Here is a 20,003-nt window from a genome sequence, read left to right as displayed (position 1 = left end):
TCTGGTGAGGGATCCCACAGGCAGACGAAGAGCTAGCAGTGGTGTTGGTGACATGCCATTTTCCTCCCATAATGAGTGCTTCTGTGTAGAATATCTGCTGGCTAACTCTCTTAGTCTCCTATCTGCCTTTGTCTCACCAGCCATGTGGAAGGAAGAAAAAACCTGGTTGCTTTTGAGTCTTGTTTGTTACAAATCAAACTCAGGATGGGTCTATTTAAGTTTACAAACCTTTCACACAGTCCTGCATCCATCAATGGATGTACTTGATATGGGAGACACTGAAAAGAAACCAACATGGAATCCCATAAACCCCTTTTTTCGGGTCACTCTGCAGAAATGAACTGCCATTTAATATTAAGCTCGAGATATTGAATGTGAAGACTTTTTATTAACTTGATATCTGTTGACTGTTTCCTGGCCTGCAGCATCAGTAATGTCCTTAGAGCTCTTGAATGCATTTAATTTCCTCCTAATGCTTGCCTGTTTTGAAGAAGCGTATTCTTCCCAAAATGCTTTGCTCCAGTCAGACACAGCAGGAGCAGCTCACAGAGCATTCCATAGTATGGTGGAACTGCTGAACTCAGGGAAAATGGTCAAACACAAGAGTTTGTGCCAAAGAGGAAAATGGAGACATGAAGGCAGTTGTTCTAGGAAAATAGTGAAGATTTAGAGAGGGAGAAGTCTGGTGTTCAGAGATGGATGGCAGTGTTGTCAGCCACAAGCATTCAGCAATCATGAATCAGGCTGCAACAAATCAGGAGATTTTGAAGAGTAATGCTAGGTCTTTTTTATTTGCTTTCTGATGTTTCAGCCTTTTTGTTAACGTATTGCAGTTTTTCCTGCAGCCAGCAGGACCAGAAACTTTTAAAAATGAAACCGTTACATGTTCATATAAGAGCTATGTATTGTCAACTAAATATAGTGAGAGACTAATGATAAAATGTTGCGAGTTTGCAATGCTGACAAGAGCAGTCATTGGAAGCCATTTACAGAGCATCACTAGTATTCTTGTTCCTGCAAAACCCATCATCTGTTACGTGCTCTGGAGCTCTATCTACTGGCAACTTATTTCCATATACATATGGATGTACTGCACTTCTGTAATAAATAGCAGCATGATGGGGAGGAGGGTAACTGTAGGATCTGGCTCACAAAATACTTGCAAGTGGATAAGTTAAATTTACTTGTTCTGTTTCACACGTTTTTGGTGGGGTATTTGAGTGGTGACATGCCTGGAAAAAAAAGTGACAAACCTGCTTGATTATTGGAGGTTCTAAATCCAGGTGTGAGCTCTGTTTGTGTCTCACTCTCATAAGTGGCCTTGTCACACCCTGATCTTTACCATTCCACAGAATTTAATTTTGGGGAGGGTAGGAGAAATAGGGCTTTTTAAAAGGAAAAGAATGTGTTTTAGAGGCCATGTGGTGACTGCTTCTTTTTCACCTGAATCTTATCTGCTTGAGAAGGGAATTGTTCACGTAACCATAGAGAAAATTAAATGGAATAGTCTAATGTGACACACCGAGTAAGGAGGGGAAGTTCTTTTGCCCCTGTATTCTGTAACATGTTTTTGAAATGATGCACCTTTGTCCTTCCATTCTGGCTCAAAGGTCACTGCAGTATATGGCTTTCACATGAGAGGCAGTGAAATAGTTACCTTCCTTCATCAAGTTACCTTCCTTCCCCTCAGTGAAAAGACCTAATTGTTAATAAATCACTTCAAGCCTAATCTGGAGAAGTATTGAACATTCACAACTCCCTTTGATTTACAGGTTTTTAATTAGTGTTTCCTGACATCATTATTTAGTTCCTTACATTTAACATTATAAATTGGGCACAAACAAAATATCAGTCCCTCCTTGATTTTGTAGCTCATGCCTTCCTCCAAAAGAGATGGCCACAGTGTCTAGCCATTCATGTCCATGCTGAATTAAATGCTGTCTACAGGAAGGAAAGTGGTTCAAAACTACTTCAGGCATATGCCATCTAGTGGCGAAGTGTAGTATGCATCTTCCAACAATATGGTAGGAAAACCAAGTTATAACTCTATTTTGGAACATTCTAAGAAGTGGCGTCTCAAGCTTTCCAGGCTACTGTACCCCTTTCAGGAGTCTGATTTGTCTTGCATACCCCCAAGTTTCACCTCACTTAATCTACTTGCTTACAAAATCAGACATAAAAATACACAGGTGTCACAGTGCACTGTTACTGAAAAATGGCTTACGTTCTCATTTTTACCATATAATTATAAAATAAATTGATTGGAATATAACTATTGCTCTATATACTATACACTGAAATGTAAATACAATATAAACAAGTCATTGCACGGAAGGTGCAGTTAAGTCATGGCTACACATAGTTAAATACATGTTTAGCATACTGAGCACGTGCCCATTCTCCTGAAGACCTGTCTGGAAGTTACAAGCTGTAGCTGACTTGTAGAAACACTAACTTTTTCATCCACATAACATTTTTCTTTCTCTTCCAGATGAACTTGGTTTACACAACCTCTGCCTTCTCCAAATTTTATAAACAGTCCATTGTTTCCGATGTCAGGTAAAACTCAACGCAGTGTGTGTGCATGTCTTTGTCAGGTGTGGTGATGATGCTTGAATGCCGTAATCCTGGGGAGTGTAGTTCACCATACAAACTAAATTTTGTGTGAAACTCACTCGGAGTTATTTTGGTTCTGCCTGGTCCATGCACACATTTGCACTGATAAAACTAAATCTGTTTAAACTGAGTTAAACCAGTGCCGCTTCATGTGTGGTAACACTTAAACCTGGCTAGGGGTTAGCTAATGCTGTACAATCAGTCTTAAGCTCATAAAGGTGTTTAAACAGGTTTAATTACACCAGTGCAAATGTCTGTGTAGACAAAGGTCGAGGGTTTGAAACTTGTGGGCGGGCTTGAGGGGAGGCAAAACAATCATGAACTGAAATCTTGGTTGCCACTTGAAACTAAAGAGATGAATTTACCCTGCTGATTTAGTTAACCGATGCAAAAGGGTGCGTATACACTGTTTTATATCCATTTGAACTAGGCTTACTTTAGTTTAGTTTGTCTGTTAGAAATTGGTTTAAGCTAACTTGAAATAAGCGTCTGTTAATCTGAACTGGTGTCTACCTGGGGATTTGCACCAGTTGAACGAAATAAACTAATAGTTTGTCTATTGGTGTAGTTTAAAGCAGTACAACCCCTTAGCTCTGGTCTGCACTACAGAGTTAAGTCATCGCAAGGCAGCTTACATTGACCTAAATCTGTAAGCGTCTACACTAAAATGTTGCACCCACTATGTCAACTTAACTCCAGCTCTGCGAGAGATGTAGCGCTTGGGTTGACCTGGTTAGGTCAATGCATTGTCAGTGTAGACACTGCGTTGCTTACATCGACTTGATGGCTTTCAGAAGCCTTCCCACACCCCACGCTGACAATTAAATTGGTAAAGTGCTCCTGCTGATACCAGGAGCATAGCGTGGACATGCAAAAGCCATTTAATTACTGTGGTGGTTGTATATCGATGTAACTTAGGTTGACATAATTTTGTAGTGTAGACATACCCTTAGTGTGGATGCAGTTACACTGCTATAAAGATGTTTTATATTGATGTAGCTATTCCTGCAGGGGAAAGAGAATGAACCTTGCCTGCACTGAAAAAAGTCTGCCAGTATAGCTGTAGGAGAAAACTCTCTAGTGCAGGTTCAGCTTATTCCAGCAAAAGAGTTGTTTTACCAACTTAGAATTATACCAGTTCCCTGAAAAAAACATTCTACACTGACAAAATGACACTTTTTGCCAGAATATCTCCATCTACACTAGGGCTTTTGATGGAATAGCTTTAGCTGTTTGGGGTGTGACAAAAATAAATAAATAAATTTTCTTTTTTATTTATTTTAACACACTCTTAACTGACACAGTTGTGTCAGAAAAACTTTTTAATATATAGACCAGATTTAACTATACCAGTAAGGTATCTTTCTACCAGTATAACTCTGCCCAGGCTTGGGCTTGTATCAGTTTAACTAAGTTGGTGGTAAAACCACACCCCAGCCACGTAGTTATACTGATATAACTTTAAAATGTAGACCAGGCTTCAGCCAGGGGAGCAGACAGAAGATAGATAGAGGCTCAGTTCTCTTATGAAACCTAAAGATAGGATTAAATAGTAGTAGAAACTGTTTTAGGATACCACAAAGTGGTTGTTCAAGGATAACATTATGGGAGAGATGATCTTTTCTTCATTCCTACTTCATTCCTTAGGGAACCAAGCCAACTCCAAATCAGGTGGAAAGATTTCCATTTGCCTCAGTAGAAGGTGGGGGCCCTCTGAAAGTTACTCTAATTGTTTATGATCTTAAATCGTGTCTTCTGAAGAGAGAGTGAGACTGCCCAGTGTGTCAAAACAATGAACCCAGATATAAAGTGGGAACCGTACTCTTCTAAATCACTATCCAGAAGCCCATGAAAATGTCCAATTTGACGAACATTGCAATATGACAGAATCTATATGTACATTTAATTTCAGTAACAACAACAATGGAGGCCTTCTTATTCATTTTTGGATCGTATTTGTGGTACCACAGGCTAAAGGCCAAGTGTTCTGCGAGGACTGTGTGGCTGCCATTTTAAAGGACTCTGTTCAGACAAGTATCATCAACCGGACCTCAGTGGGGAGCCTTCAAGGGCTTGCAGTCGACATGGACTCCATTGTGTTGAGTGGTCAGTATTTGTACATGTCTGCATCCTTAATGAATTACTTCATGTATTAGAAGTCTATTATCCTAGAATAGCAACTGTTATAAAACTACCAGGTCTCCTATCCTCAGCTCCACTATTAATTTATGATAAAAGCAAAAAGCTACATCGAGGCCCCATTTCAGGTGGAAGATGAACTGAAGCACTGAATCCCAAGGATCCCCAACTTTGGGAAGGTTTGAATTCAGTTTAATTTGTTGGCACCATAAGAGTGAACTTCCTGATTTTGTAAGACACAAATCCCAGTCCTCTCACTAACATTAGTTCAATCTGTTTGCCTTTAATCTAAGGATTGTTGTTTTTTTAAGAACAAAGGCAAAGGACCATGCTTTTTTGGTGAGGACCTTTCTCATCTATGTTTGCCTAGAAAGGGGGCTGTGCCCTGATTGTGGAAGGCAGTGAGAGACTTCTTATGTGACTGATGACCAGGAAGTTCCTATCCTGTATTAAGGGCCGAATCTTGAAGGTGCTGAGCATGCTCAACTCCTACTGCCTTCAGTGGCAGTTGAGTGCTCAGCAGCTCACGCAGTTGGGGGCCTTTAGATTTTAGTGAAGACGAGGACACGGGTGATGCATCATTCAGTGCATTCACTGATGACATGGCCCTAAATCAGATTACAACATGTGCAAGTTGAGCAGTGTGGGCCCCTAAGATCTAACACAAAACTGTGTGTTCTGCCTCCATAGTGGCCAGATAGCACACTCTGCAGGTGTGTAGCCTGAGAAACAAATAGGGTTTCTGATGATCAGCAATTGGACAGGTTCTAGGATGGATGGGATTTTCTCAGTGTTGAATCTCCCTTAAAAGTGTGAGAGCTGGAATTACTAAAATTATATGAATTTATTCCACAGAATTCTCACTGCTCTCACTGCTCTTTCTCTGCTATTCAGGTGTCAGACACTCTCCACAGAGTATTATGAAACTGATAGCTGAAATATGTAAAGTGTAGTCATTACTAAGTTTATATGGATTTGGCTAGATTTAAATATTAGATTTTTTGAATTCCATGTAAAATATGAGCAGGTTCACTTTAATTTCTTTTCCAGTGCAGCTGGGCTTCGATCAGATTATTCTTCAACAACTGGAACAGGTAATTTTGGTGGTGGTGGTTGTTTGTTTTGTTTCCATAGTCACTATGTTTTATTCCCTTGTAATGAGATGTGCATTTGCTCAGTTTTGTTCTACCAGGGTAAAATTCAGCCATGGCATGTATGTGTGGAGCTGCCATTGCAGTCAAAGTCCTGCTTGTGCCCAAGCACAGAATCTGTCTCTGAAAATATTGTTTGGTGGTATTTTGATAGACATCACAAACCACTATCAATATATGCTTTATAATTATGTCTGTGTGAAACTCCAAGGCTTAGGTTTTCGGGGTGTATTATTGTCCTCCACTTTGTTCCCTCTGAAATTACATAATGAGTTTAGTGTCTGAATGAATCCCATAACTTAAAGCAAAAGTTGCTCAAAACTGCTTAGTTTTTCCTGACCTTAGGGGTTGACACCATGCAGAGCCTCACTTGGTTTCACACTCTTGCCATAAATCGGAGTTGCTTGAAACTCAGATCTCATTTGCTAAAATGTTCATGTACTTGATTGTTTCTTGGATTCATTCTAGGCCATAGCAGCAGTTGGCACGGGGTCTACAGGGTTCTTTCTACATGCTTTTTTAAGTATGTTAAGGAGCCACTTATGGGACTGAAATAGTACAAGATGTGTGTTCCAACTCCATGGTAATGGCAATAACATGAAGATCAGATCTTGCATTAATTTAGTCCTGTATGTGGCTCCTCTAGATGGGAAAAGAGGGAGGGGAGAAGGAAAAAGAGGACCATTTGATACAAACAGATGTTTGAGATTCTCTCTCCTAAACATGAATGGAAAAGATGACATCACGTTCTAGTCCTCCTTTGTCCACATGATACACTCACTGTGTATGTGAGAGCAGTTGGTAATTGGTATCTAAAAGAAGCTTGATACTGGAATACCATGGGGCTGCAGGTAAACATTTAAATTAATTTTTCAGAGTGGTCTAGGAAAACTTGCACTGGTGCTATCTTGTTTCATGCCTGACTTCAGTTAGTTATTGAAATGATTTACTTTCACAATTACTAAAATAACCCACAAAATTACTGTAGTCAAATGAAATTAATAAAAATTAGTTGTCAGCAAAGCTGATCTTGTACTGGGGGCAGTGGGTGGAATGAACATCTGTTATGAATCAAAAACTGATTTTTGGTGACTAATAACTGCACTAATTCTGAAAAAAAAAAAGAACTATGTGAGAGAGAAATTGAGTTTATGTTGAAGGTATGTGACATTTATGCTGTTCAGTCATTGATGTGAATAAATATTTCAAGAATATTAAGGGATATTTGAAAGCCTCAGAAATATCTGCTTTTTCCTGCATTAACTCACCACTGATTAGCCTCTCAGCTCTAATAATTTACACTTCTGCGAAGAAGACTTGTTGGCAACCTTGCTAGGAGCTTGCTGCTACTCGTCATGTTAAGAGAAATATTTAATTTGGTTTACCAGTTGCAACATAGTAATACAGCTGCTTTTGGGTTCACCCACAGATGCATTTACAAATATTCCAGTAATCTTTTCATTGATGTTTCAAGGGGGTAACTATCTGAGCTGAGGAAAATGTACCCTTTTCATTTGTAAAGACTGAGGTAATTACCTTGTGTGGGCCCAATTCTTTTGTATTCCCCCTCTTTCCTTTTAAAGAATAGTGCTAAGAGTTTCAGGTATGAATAAATTGAAAATCCCAAAGCTTTTTGAATTGAAACTAAGGGCTTGACAGTTACATAAACTGGCTCATCTTAACTTAAATTAAAGTTTGCCAACTTCAGTGGTACTTTCCAATGAGCTTTGTTCAGATTTCAATTTTTGTCATAAACTGAAACCAGACAAGTTATATGTGGTTTGGGGCTTTCTTGGGAATGTTGCACCAAACCCTAATAATTTGTACTATTTGCGCTGTAGACTTGCTGGCAGAATTGTTAGCCTGTTTCTTTTAACAAGTAAAAGAGCAATATCTAAGCAGATGGACACTTCAGTTGAGAAACCTTAATGACAGCAACACAACAGTGCACTTTGGATGTTCTGAAGCTTAGAAATCAATGGTGCACAGTGGAGACCAGAAATCTCACAGATTTCTGCCATGTGGCTAGACAAACTTTTCACAAAGAACAATTAGAATTTACCTCTTTTTTCTCTTGACCCGTGAACCCTTGTGTATGTCAAATGTATTGTGCAAATAGCAGCTTTTCAAAATGACAGTACTTCTAGTGCAAATGCGTCTTCAAATATTTATTCATGCTGGCATGCACCCTGCTTTTATTCTCTCCCAATTTTCTTGTGGCTATAACTATCTTTAATCATAGACTTGTGGATAAATAAGGCTGTAAAAGCCAGTGGGATATATTGGCATGTTCTGCTCACAAGAAACTTTATGAATACACTTGTTACATTTGTCCATCTTGTTTCACTCTCCTTCTCCCGCACCCAACCCCGACTTGACTAGGTGCAGTGAGTCAATATTAATGTTGAAAATGTGGTATTTCTACAGGAACAAATTGCATATATGATCTATACGCAGATCGTCTGCATCGGCACTTTCCACTGGACATCACTGCTACCTCAGGGAGAATTATTTGTTATTTCAAATTGATTGCATTAGTGGGCCATCTAATTCGTCTCTCTATAGCGTCTATTCGCATTGAAGCAGATAACTGCATCACTGACTCACTGACCATTTATGACTCCTTGATGCCAATCAAAAGTAAGATACTCTACCGGTATGTATATATTTTAAATGAGAATTCTTTGGTTCTGCAAGCTTTTAATGAGGTTTTTTTGTGTTTTTACTTTTTAGTTTAAGTACTCACTGAATTTTGTGTTTTGTACAAATGATGATAATGAACTTCATTATCTTACGTGAAGAAATGAGTGGAAAAACTGGTCTTGCTAATGAAAAGGCATTTGGAAAATGGTAAATTGTTAACTTAGATGCAAAAGTGTGAAAATATGCAGCTTGTTATTGGGCAGAATTTCCATTTCCTTTCAGGAAGCATGGGTAGACTGGAAGAAATTTCAAAATTTCATCCTTTGAATAAATTAGGAGATGACAGGAAACTTTGCTTTCTTGTGTGAAAACTGATTACCTTGCACTGCTCTAAAAACTACTATCTTGGTTCTGCTGACACTACTCCAATTCCACTGTGTGATCTTTTCTCAGCTGTCCTATGGCTTTCAAGTGCAAGTAATATTTGTATTTTAAGGATTGTACAGTTTATACCTTACTTAAAAGTTTGAGTACTGTGAATTTTTGTAGCTGGAGAGAGTTGGTGAGCAGGGTTTTTTTTTGGAGGGTCAGACAGATATTTTTGTTCTGTGTTTGTGTGGTACTTAGCACAATGGGTTCTTGTGCCCTGATTGGGTCCACTGGATACTATTGGAATAATAATATAGAGTACAGGAGTAATATGGGCAGTGACCCCTTCTTCCACTCTGCTCTGCTCAAGTGATTCAACTCTGACCTGGAGGGAACACCATGTACAGATGGAAAGCTTAATTTTGTAGCTCTTTAAATCCCTTTTTCCTGCCCAGTAAGAGGGTGGAGGATTTTGTATTCTGAACACCCATCCTGTGGAAACTTTACTGAGATCACTGGCTCAGTTCATACAGGTTTCCAGACCACTATTAGTGGCAACATCCTTGTTACACTTTTCCGTAAGTGAACTGTGAAAGGCCAATACAATTTCCCCGAGCCAGCCAGACTGTGATTGGCTTCAGAATGTAAATGTTTTGGTTCTTAGAAAGGTGATAAGACCATTTTTTTTTCTTACTGGTTTTGTCATCTGTACTCTTGTGTGTCTCACTAACGAATGTAAGAGTTCAGGGAAATGGTGTCAAGCTGCCTGGAGTCAGGGGGGTGAAAGCGTCCTAAAAGTGTAAGTGTGTGTGTGGGGGGGGGGGGGGGGAGAGACCACCAGAGCCTGAACCTTGGCCCCACCCCTTTCCCCTGAGGCCCCACCCTCCCGCTCGCTTGTCTCCACCCCCAACCCCCCAGCGCTTGCCCTTACAGCTGGTACCCTGTCTGGAGTGGTTCATGACCGAGAGTGCCTACCTCAGGGCATACTCTCAGAAAAGAGGGCAGACCCTCCAAACTCGATGAGTTCTATAATTAGATTTCACCAAGCCAGTAACAAATGTGAACGTCTGGATCACTATATCAGTCTTACTATGGAGTCACAGACAGACTGGAGAAGTCTAACGGGACTATCTTGCCACCCAGACAAACTGGACTTAGTGGTAAATGGCCACTTAAACAAAAAGTCACACCATATTCAGGTTGCTTCCAGTCCCAAGAGACCAATCACTTACCCCAGATCAGTTGATACTCTAGAAGATCCACACCAAGGACAATACCTGTAGCCAGTACTGTAATAAATTTATTTAAAGGTTTATTCACTAGAAGAAAGGACTGACTTATTTACAGGTTAAAGCAAGCATATGCACACACACTAGTGAGTTACCATCTAAATCCTAAGAGTGACAGAGTTGTAGTGATCTGTCTATTCAAAGTGTCTTTCAGGGCACAGCCCCTGGGGATCTCTGAGTTCAGTTTAGAATCTCTGGCCCTCCAGCGTTCAAACAACCAAAAAGATGCAGTTTCCTCTTGTCCGAGATTTTTATTCTCTTCTCCCAGAATTTATGATGATGGGTTGAGTTCATGTGCACTTCTTCTCTTCGTGGGTTGCGGAGGGGAGCAATCAACAGTCCTTTCGTCCACAATGGTTTGAATGGTGTCTATGCGCCTTCTTCTGTTGGGCAGGAGATAACCGCTCCTGTGGCAAACTAGTATTTCACACTTTGGTAATGCTTCTCTCCTGATTGTGGGGGTTTACAATTTCAGAGCAAACACTTAAATACTACCTTATAATCTTTATAGTATAAGTGAGATTGATACATGCAGCAACATACAAGCATTTCCTAGAGTCTAAACACTAAATACATTCTTTAGAGACTAATACCTATTTTGAGCAAAACTCACATACAGGTGACCTGGCCTGGTCTCCAGCTACGAGGTTGTCAGTTCTGAGCTAATGCCTGTAGCCTGGGCAAGAGTTGGCATTTGGCCTGCCAGCATCACAAATGGTACCTGTCCTCTCCCCCCTGTCCATGGGCCTGCTAGGGCGCCCACTCTAGGCTTCAGGTCAGTGGAGTTTAACTTAATTCAGCAAATTTTTATCTTTGTTTCATAAGGCGAGTCCAGGATATTGGCTTCTGTCATACCCAGTTCTTAAAATATTATTATCTTGGCAAACATTTCAATAGTGTCAATATGAATAAAAAAAAATCTTATTTCTGTGGCAGAAAATCTAACCTACCTGGATAGATAAGAACTTAATTTGAGCCATTCTGCTCTTTGTGTCTTTAAAAATCCAGAGGGAATCAAAAATGTCAATACTGCCTGAGGGAGGAAAAGGAAGAGACCTTAAGGGATTAAGTGACATGTCCCCAACCTCTCAGTCAGTCAGGGAGTGAGGAAGAAGGGGGAGGAACTGTTATGGAGAATGTCTGGTGATCGCATAAATGACTGAGACATTTGGTGGCAAAATGGTCAAGCAGCTGAACAGGAGAGATGGGGAGCTGAGTCAAATGATGACGAGAGAGGAAGGAGAGCTGGCATGTTTAACGGATAAGAAAAGGAAAAGGCATTTAGGGAACTTTCCCACCACCAGCTTTGTTTATGGTTGCAGCTGAGATGAGTCCTGTGAAGTCTCTGAATGACTCGTTCAGCTTTGAGTTCCACAGAGCAGCAGACTTTGGCAATTATATTTAGTATGGAAGCAAGATTTGAGGGCTGGAAATGTGAATAAGGCTAGAATATGGAAGGGCATATGCATCACTAGAAGTTGTGGGGATCAAATGTGTGTTGCTCTTTGAAATGCCACCGGAACTGACAGGGCCAGATTTTTTTCTCTGAGGAGTGTCCTTTTATAACTAAAAAGAATAATATGGTGCAGTTGATCAGAAGTACTTGTGCATTGTCTGGTTTATTTTCAGTATTAAAATGGAAAACCCCCAAACACCTCCCTACCCCCGCTAAAAGCAATAGTAGCAAACCATGAGCTAGCTTCACTGTTTGCTGACCAGAAAATAGTATGAAAGCACATGTCTTTCTAGAGCAGGGGCGGGCAAACGTTTTGGCCTGAGGGCCACATCAGGTTTCCAAAATTGTATGGAGGGCCGGTTAGGGGAGGCTGTGTCTCTCCAAACAGCCAGGCGTGGCCCAACACCCCACACCCCCTGCTTCTCACCCCCCGATGGCCCTTGGGGCTCCTACCCTATCCACCATTCCCTGTCCCCTGACCACCCCTGGACCCCCCTCTGCCGCCCCTCCAACCCCCCCATCTCATTCCTGACTTGCCCCCCGGGACCCCTGCCCCCTCCAACCCCCCCTTCTCCCTGTCCCCTGACTGCCGCCCGATCCAACCCCTCCTCTCCTTCCTGACTGCCCCCCCAGGACCCCTGCCCCATCCAACCCCCCTGTTCCCCGCCCTCTGACCGCCCCAACCCCATCCCCACCCCCGCCCCCTGAACACCGCCCCCAACTCCCCTGCCCTCTATCCAACCCCCCCACCCTTTACCGCACTGCCTGGAGCACCGGTGGCTGGCGGTGCGGCACGGGGCGCTGAGGCTGCAGGGGAGGAGGGACAGCGGGGGAGGGGCCGGGGGCTAGCCTCCTAGGCCAGGAGCTCAGGGGCCGGGCAGGAGGGTCCCGCAGGCTGGATGTGGCCCGCGGGCTGTCGTTTGCCCACCTCTGTTCTAGAAGGACAGGTCAGTGATTTTAAAGTAGAGTTTGGACGGAAGATGGCTTTACAAACTTGGTTGTCCATGGAAACTTTGCACATTTAATAACAAGACTGATGTGCTTTTAATACAATACTATTCATGTGTGTGCTGTCACTGTTTTCCCCTTTAGAATTTGTGAACCAACCATCTCATTAATGTCATTTGTTTCCACAAATAACCTGATGCTGGTAATGTTTAAGTCAACACAAATACAGCAACTGAAGGAAGTTCACGGGTACTTTGAGGTCATTACACAAGAAAGTAAGTTATTATTTAAATGAATTTGTATTTTTCATGGAGATGCCACTCAAACCCCATAGGCTGACTTAATGAATTTGGATAACTCCTGGTCAGTTTCCTTTAGTCCTTCTTTCTCTTCTACCTCCTATATCATCTCAATCTCTCTCTCATGTGCTTCAGCACCCACTTCTCTCTCTTCTGAATTGTTTTTTTATCATGCTGACTCCCAGCATGATAAAATTTCCCTATTTTTTTTTCCCTTCCTGTGGTCATGCTTGTTTGGATTATCTATTGTTAAGTGAAAGCAGTCATGGAAGTACATTTAAAAACAACTTGACTGAACTTGTATTTCAAACTAATCACAAGTCCTGTACTCCAATATGCCAGTAGATGGAGTTGTTGTGTTAACTGAGTGACTGTCTATAAATAAGGCACACAAGTGTAAACTATTCCTCCCACTCACAGCTTCCTGTTAAGAAGTCATTATTTACTTCAGGCAGCTTTTCGGGATCACAGTGTAGTACTATGGGTGAGACAAGAAGTTGTTGCAGATTTTTGACCAACTGAAGGGCCATTGTCCATTTATAAACATAAACAAATACTGTGTTTGGACATGTTATTTTAATTAATCATGTTTATAAGAGGAATGCTTAAGAGGCAACCAGGAATGGGGCCCCATTGTGCAAGGTGCTGTACAAATACAGCGCACTAGACAGTCTCTGCCCCCAAAGAGCTCATAGTCTAAATGAGACAGATACAGGGTAGGGGAAATGGGTATAATGGACAAGTAGAGTGAATGATATGATGGTGGCAAACATGTTGGTGCCACAATTTTATTCTTGGCTTGTGGGGTATGAGTTGTGGGGAGTAAGGAGGGGAAAAGTTACATGGAAAGGAAACTGAAAGGAGAGGGAATGTTGCAGGGGCAGGTGTGGCGTGAAGCTGAGGAGAAGAGATGGTGAGGGAGGGGTTGGAGGAAACAGCCAATCAGCACAGGGCAGAGCAAGTCCAGTCTCTGAGATTATTAGCATTCCTGGGTCCCTGCTTTAGCTACTTATGCAGCTGCTCCTACAGGCTGGAGTCTGACTGGCAGTACTAAGACTGAAGGTGTTGAGTACTAAAGTATTCAGCATTCAAGCAATTTTGTTGTTTAACTCTTGTTTACGTTTAAGATCTTTAAGATCTTGTTTACGTTTTAAATTTCTCTGTTTGGGCAATAAATATAGACAAGCAGGTTTTAGACCTTTGTAAATAATCCATTTCTTTTCAATTTCTCTTTGAGATTAAGAGGTGACTTCATCAGGCTAAAAGTACTTGCTTGGGGAACAGAAATTTGATGAAAAAGGGCTCTACGATCTAGCAGATGAAGGTATAACTTAGTCCAATGGCTGGAAGCTGAAGCTAGACAAACGTAGAGTGGAAATAAGTGCAAATTTTTAATATTGAGGATGTTTAACCATTGGAACAACTTACTGAAGGTCCTGGTGGATTCTCCTGCAATAGCAATTTTGGAAATCAAGATATGCTTTAGTTCAAACAGGAATTATTTTGAGAAGTCCCTAATGCCTGTGTTATATAGGCGATCAGACAATATAATGGCAATGGTCCTTCTGGGCTTTATAAAACAGAGATTCTCATGCACTACTACCATGCAGATGTGTTTTGGTTGCAAATATACTACTTGGTAATATTTTAGGTCCGTATAACTGAGTGTGGTTAAACTTTTAAAAAGTAAACTTTCAGACATAAACTCACTGTGTAGGTTTTTGTTTTGTTTTTTTTTTACAAACACGAAATACAGCTCATCAGTCTGACAAGGTCTTGTAAAATGACTTCTGTGAGCCACCTCTACTTTTGAGCTGCAGTGTGTTGGCTTGAGGTTGTTAGTTGGCAGCTGTTGAGGACCGAACAGTTAATGTGATCTGGTGACTTTCTTGTTTTGGGAGAGACATGGAGTGGATTTTCTGAGGCAGCATTCTTGGAGCTTGCCAGTTCAGTGTCTGCATTTTCAGTGCCACTCTGCTGCTGCTATTTTTGTACAGCTCTGACTTCTGATCTTTTGTGGGTGGGCCAGAACAGAACATTTAAGTTGTCCTGTTGTGTAGCCAAAGGACAGCAACTAACTTAGACACTTATCCAACAGGCTCCAAAACTGGGATATTTAAAATAATGTGAAACCTCACCGAAATATTTCTGTTTTTAGAATGTGGAAAAAGTATATTGACAAAAGAGAAAACTGACTTTGAGGGGCGAATTGTGAGTCCATATTATCCAAGCTACTATCCTCCAAAATGCATTTGTACGTGGAATTTTCAGGTAATGTCTATTCTTCTTTAGGCATTTTGCACAATTTAGGCAACAGAATCCTAAGAGTAGGCCAAAGGGAGGCTTTTGGTAGGTAGTGACATGCTTTCTGAGAAATGGGGTAGTCATCTTGTAGAATGGTTATTGCTGAATACATGCAATGCATTGGCACCTCTAGAAAGTAACCACTGAAAGGCCCAACAGAAAGTAGCATCTCAAAATAGACAAGCGGGTCTGCAATAACAGTGGCTGCGAATTTTACTTGAAAAGCCAGGAGATTAAATCAGATTTATTTGTTAACAAGAATTATTCATGAAATGCTTAGACATAAATAATTTAAAATGTGCAGGTGTGAAGTCACTTGTGTAACAGAAAGTGTGTTCTGTCTGCTGCCATTCACCTGGGATGTGGGGCCAGATTGTAAGTGCTCAGCATTCACGCAGCTGGTATCGCATTTTCCACCAGAGCAGGGGTGAAAGTAAAATACAGCTCTTACCGGTACGGGTCCCACTCTTCCCCTCCCCCCAGAAGGGGCGGGGCCTCAGGCAGAAGGGGCAGGGCCAGAGGTGGAAGTAAGTTACATTTCTCACCTATACAGTCCAAATACAAGCAACCCACACTTTTATGTGCCTGGGAGGGAGATTAAACAATCCTTGATCTCTGACTTTTTAGATCTAAATCTATTCTTATTCCAGGTATGTTCTAAATGTATATGTCCAGTATGGATGGATCTCTCAGAAAAGATAGCTCTTTAGTGTAGGAATCGGACCAACAGCCCCCCGCCCAGGGGCAAGGTGCCATTAAGCAGCACACATTAAGCAGAAGTTCCTGAGGTGTTAGCTGCAAGGGTGCAGGGACACACCAATGGATGGCTATTAGTAGGGGAAGACCGGGGTGAATGAAGGACAACTAGAATAACTGCCATGAAATATACAAGATACTTAGAGAAAGTTTTGTCAATTTCAGCCTCCGCACTCTGCAGGACACCGACACCCACAAAACAAAAAGAGATCTGAGCCCCTATGTCCTCAGGACATTTCAGGTGTTTAATGCAATATATAAAGAGGGTGGAATGAAAACTACTATTTCTTTCAAAGGAGGCACAATAATTTCCCTGAATATCCAGTTTTCCCCTCCAGTCCTTTGTGGTTTTGTCTATGGGGCTATTTGCTTTCCCTGTGAATCTTTAGTTGTTTTACCAAAATTGCTTTGCCCAAAATAAATCCCAATCATCAGAACACATCTTCCCACCATGTTCTCCATGTTTTTGTTTTTCTTTAAACATTAACATTTCAAAGAGGATCTGCAAGCAGTTTGGACATCACAACCATAATCCTCTGCTGGGGAGGGAATGGGATAGATTTGAACTTGGAAATGGTTCCTGATTTTGATTGTATTTTTTGTGTGTTATATTATTGAAGATCGCCTCATCCAGGGGGCAGAAAAGAACTGCCCAGGCTTTGGTACAACAACCTTGAGTGAAATTAACAAGGAAGCCAGAAATAGCCCCTAATTCCAGGGTTCAGACCAGGGAGTGAACAGCTAAATTTAAACTGTTCTTATGCAGACAGCAGGCTACCTGGGGAGGCTTCTCCCTCAGCCAGTCCCCCTGCTCCAAGCTAGAGGGGAGCCACTGCAGCCCTTGCTGAGGGGGTGGGGGGAACAGGGAGCCTAGGCTGTTGGGCAGCCTGGCTGGAGGAGGAGGGAGGAGAGAAACCAATGTGACAGTGAGTTTTCCCCTTCCACTGGCTTTTATTACCTCTGGATTTAAGCTGTGCAGCCAAATGGCTATTGTATTTCTGCCCCTGCCTTGGTCTCACACAACCCCCTCTACCCCGCTCCCAGCAACAACCCTGAGTGAAATTAACAAGGAAGCCAGAAATAGCCCCGAATCCGTGGTTCAGACCGCGGAGTGAACAGCTAAATTTAAACTGTTCTTATGCAGGCAGCAGGCTACCTGGGGAGGCTTCTCCCTCAGCCAGTCCTCCTGCTTCCTGCTACAAGCTAGAGGGGAGCCCCTGCTGAGTGCGGGGGTCGGGGGGAACCCTGGGCTGGAGGAGGAGAGGGAGAGAGACAACAACACAAACGTGACAATGAGTTTTCCCTTTCCAAGCTTTTATTAGCTTTTAGTTTGAACTTTTTGTTCTGCAGCCAAAAGAGGTGAAAGTGAGCCGGTACTGAATGCTCCACTTATTTGCCAGTGCACTACTGGATCTTTTTTTACAGGTACTCCGGACCTGCTTACCTCCGTACCGGCTTACTTTCACCTCTGCGCCAGAATTAAGCGCCTCTCATTTAACGCGTAAGGCAAGATTTGTCAACACCTTAGCACCCAACAGTCACTTTGCTGCCTAAAAGGAAGCTCAGCTCTTTTGGAAAATCGGCCCCTGGTGCTAATGTATACAAATGTAAAGCAATGCAAAACAGCGTGAAGTGCAGTGACACCTGTCCCCAGGCTGTGTGTAGACAGTGTTTGCCTTCTGATCATCTCAACTCCAAACAGTTCAGCCAGTCTTCTAAAACATCTCAGACTGATTCTGCACAGTCTTTACTTGTGTTGAAGAGGTGGCTGATAAATGCAGGTAACTAATGTTGCAAAATACTTGGTACCTTTTTGGATGGTCATTTAATAAAAGTGGGGTCTTGTGTACACCTTGAATTGTAGTAATGTTACTTTGAACGCCTCTGTGTTCTCCTCTCATATCCGTGGATCTGCGGGCACTCTTCGTGCATTGTACATTTCAGGATTCATAGTGACAAGTCCTAGTTATTTGTGATGTCAGTGAACAGTCACTTCACCAGGAAAAGAGACTGAGTCTGTAGCTTGGGGATTACAGCAGTCATCGGGGTGCGGGACCCATGTTCAAGTCCCTGCTCCAGTCATATTAATTATTTATACAAATTGGAACTGCTTCAACAGGAGAGTGTGGCAATGTCTACTCTTCGAGGTGGTGTGTAATTCCCAGCTTGAGGAGACATACCTGCATTAGCTCCATCAGAGCTAGTGCACTAAAATGAGTATAGCTGTGGCAGTATGAGGGGCCATCCACCCTGAGCACTTGCTGTCTGAGACACGTATTCAGGGCAGCATGTCACCGTGGCTATGCTCCATTTTTAGTGCATTAGTTCTGTCAGAACTAGCCTGGGTATCTTTCCTCAAGCTGGGAATTATGCCCATAGCTCAAAGTGTAGGCAGCCTGAGGGAACAAACGCTGCATGATAGATGTGCAGTCTCCTGGTTTAACTCACAATTGGAAGGTGCTCAAATACTACCATCATGAGCACGATATAAAAACCTGTGTAGAATAGACTAGAGAGACCCATGCCAGAATATCTCGTAGCTCAGTGACTAAGGCACTCTTCTCAAATGTGGGAAACACAAGTTAAAATCCCTTCTCCACCTCAGGTAGAGGGGGCAATTGAATCCAGGTCTCCCACATCCTCAGTTAGTGCCCTATCCCCTGGGCTAAAGATTATGAGGAGGCCAGTGGAACCACCACCTCCTCTTCCTCCCCCTCCCCCACTTTGTGACTCTGGCCTGAAAAATTGAAATGTTTTGGTAATACTGAAATGTAACTGTACATTTCAACATTACTGGTACATTTTGATTTTTTTGGTTTGGTTGAAACTATTCAGTAAATTCACTGATAGTTTTGCTGCTACTGAAATTGCATTTTTTGGTCATTAAAATATTGGCAAAATTTTTTTCACCCAGTCTGGTTGTCAGTTTTTTAACATGGGCAAAACATTTTGCCCGAGTTTTTGTTCTCAGAAACCGCTGAAATAGTTTGCCAGAAATATTTCGCCTGTATCAGACTTCCAGCACAGAAAACTTCAGCCCACACACAGTTTAGGTTTGAGGTTGTAAGCAACTGAAAACAGGATCTTATTATAGGAAGTATTGGGCTCAGGTTATTACAAAGAAAACGAAGCTGGTTTAAAAACAAAACAACCAAAAAAAAACCCAAAAAACCAGATTCAAAATGTTGCCCTTGTTTCACTGTGTAGACAGACCAATTTCCACAATTTTTTGGGAAAACTTTGGTCACTTTTCTCAGTATGTTAGAACTTTTTTTTCATTTTAACTGTCATTATTTGTATTGTGGTAGTACCTAGCAGTCCCCGTCATAGACCAGGGCCCCATTGTGCTGTGCGCTGCACAAACACAACTACAAAATGGCCCTTGCCCCGAAGAGTTTACAGTTTAAGGATCAGCCAGCAGATGGATACAGACAAACTGGGGAGCACAAGGAATCAATGAGACAATATTGGTCAGCATGTTAGCTAGTGTTCTCGGTACACCAGCAGCCTAACTATTATCAAGCATGAATGTGGGGAGGAGTTTATCTAGAGGACAAAAGAGAGTTCTATCATGAGAGCTGCAGGGACACTAAACTCTGTGCTTTACCAGAGAACTGAAGAATGAGCTCCCACTTGGAAGTCCCTCCCTTTGCATTCTGCAATGTATCCTGGTCCCTTCTGGAAAATGGAAGCCCGACAACTCTGTTTAACTTACCTTGTACCCTTGGAACTTGTTAAGGTATTAGGGAACAAACAAAGAGCGAGTCAGTGTAGATAGCAGGAGGGCATCAAAGGAAATAACTAAGAGCAGTGATCTACACAGCAATAGTGTATTAAAAGTGGTGAAAAATTTTGAATTGGATGAGGAAGGAGGTGAAGAGATTCAGAATGGGGAGTAGCTGCTCTTTTTTTGGTGGTAGGATTTTGAGTAGCTTGGGAGCAGGGTTCATGTGGAAGAGCCAAAATATAGATATAGCTTAAATTTGTTAGTCTCTAAGGTGCGAAAAGTACTCCTTTTCTTTTTGCGAATACA

General features: G+C 41.9%; 1 protein-coding gene across 1 annotated transcript in view; it reads left to right on the top strand.

Moving 5' to 3' along the window:
• The window catches only part of TMPRSS7 (transmembrane serine protease 7), a 50,613-nt gene that overhangs the window by 7,440 nt on the left and 23,170 nt on the right, over nt 1–20,003 (top strand). The window contains exons 4-9 of the mRNA XM_077807297.1: nt 2,492–2,559; nt 4,529–4,722; nt 5,811–5,849; nt 8,334–8,562; nt 12,756–12,886; nt 15,069–15,181. Coding sequence (XP_077663423.1) covers nt 2,492–2,559; nt 4,529–4,722; nt 5,811–5,849; nt 8,334–8,562; nt 12,756–12,886; nt 15,069–15,181 — 774 coding nt within the window. The remainder of the gene's footprint in view (nt 1–2,491; nt 2,560–4,528; nt 4,723–5,810; nt 5,850–8,333; nt 8,563–12,755; nt 12,887–15,068; nt 15,182–20,003) is intronic.

The sequence above is a fragment of the Eretmochelys imbricata genome, chromosome 1 (genome assembly GCF_965152235.1).
Source record: "Eretmochelys imbricata isolate rEreImb1 chromosome 1, rEreImb1.hap1, whole genome shotgun sequence".
In the NCBI taxonomy this organism is placed as follows: domain Eukaryota; kingdom Metazoa; phylum Chordata; order Testudines; family Cheloniidae; genus Eretmochelys; species Eretmochelys imbricata.
This window is presented reverse-complemented; position numbering and strand designations above follow the sequence as displayed.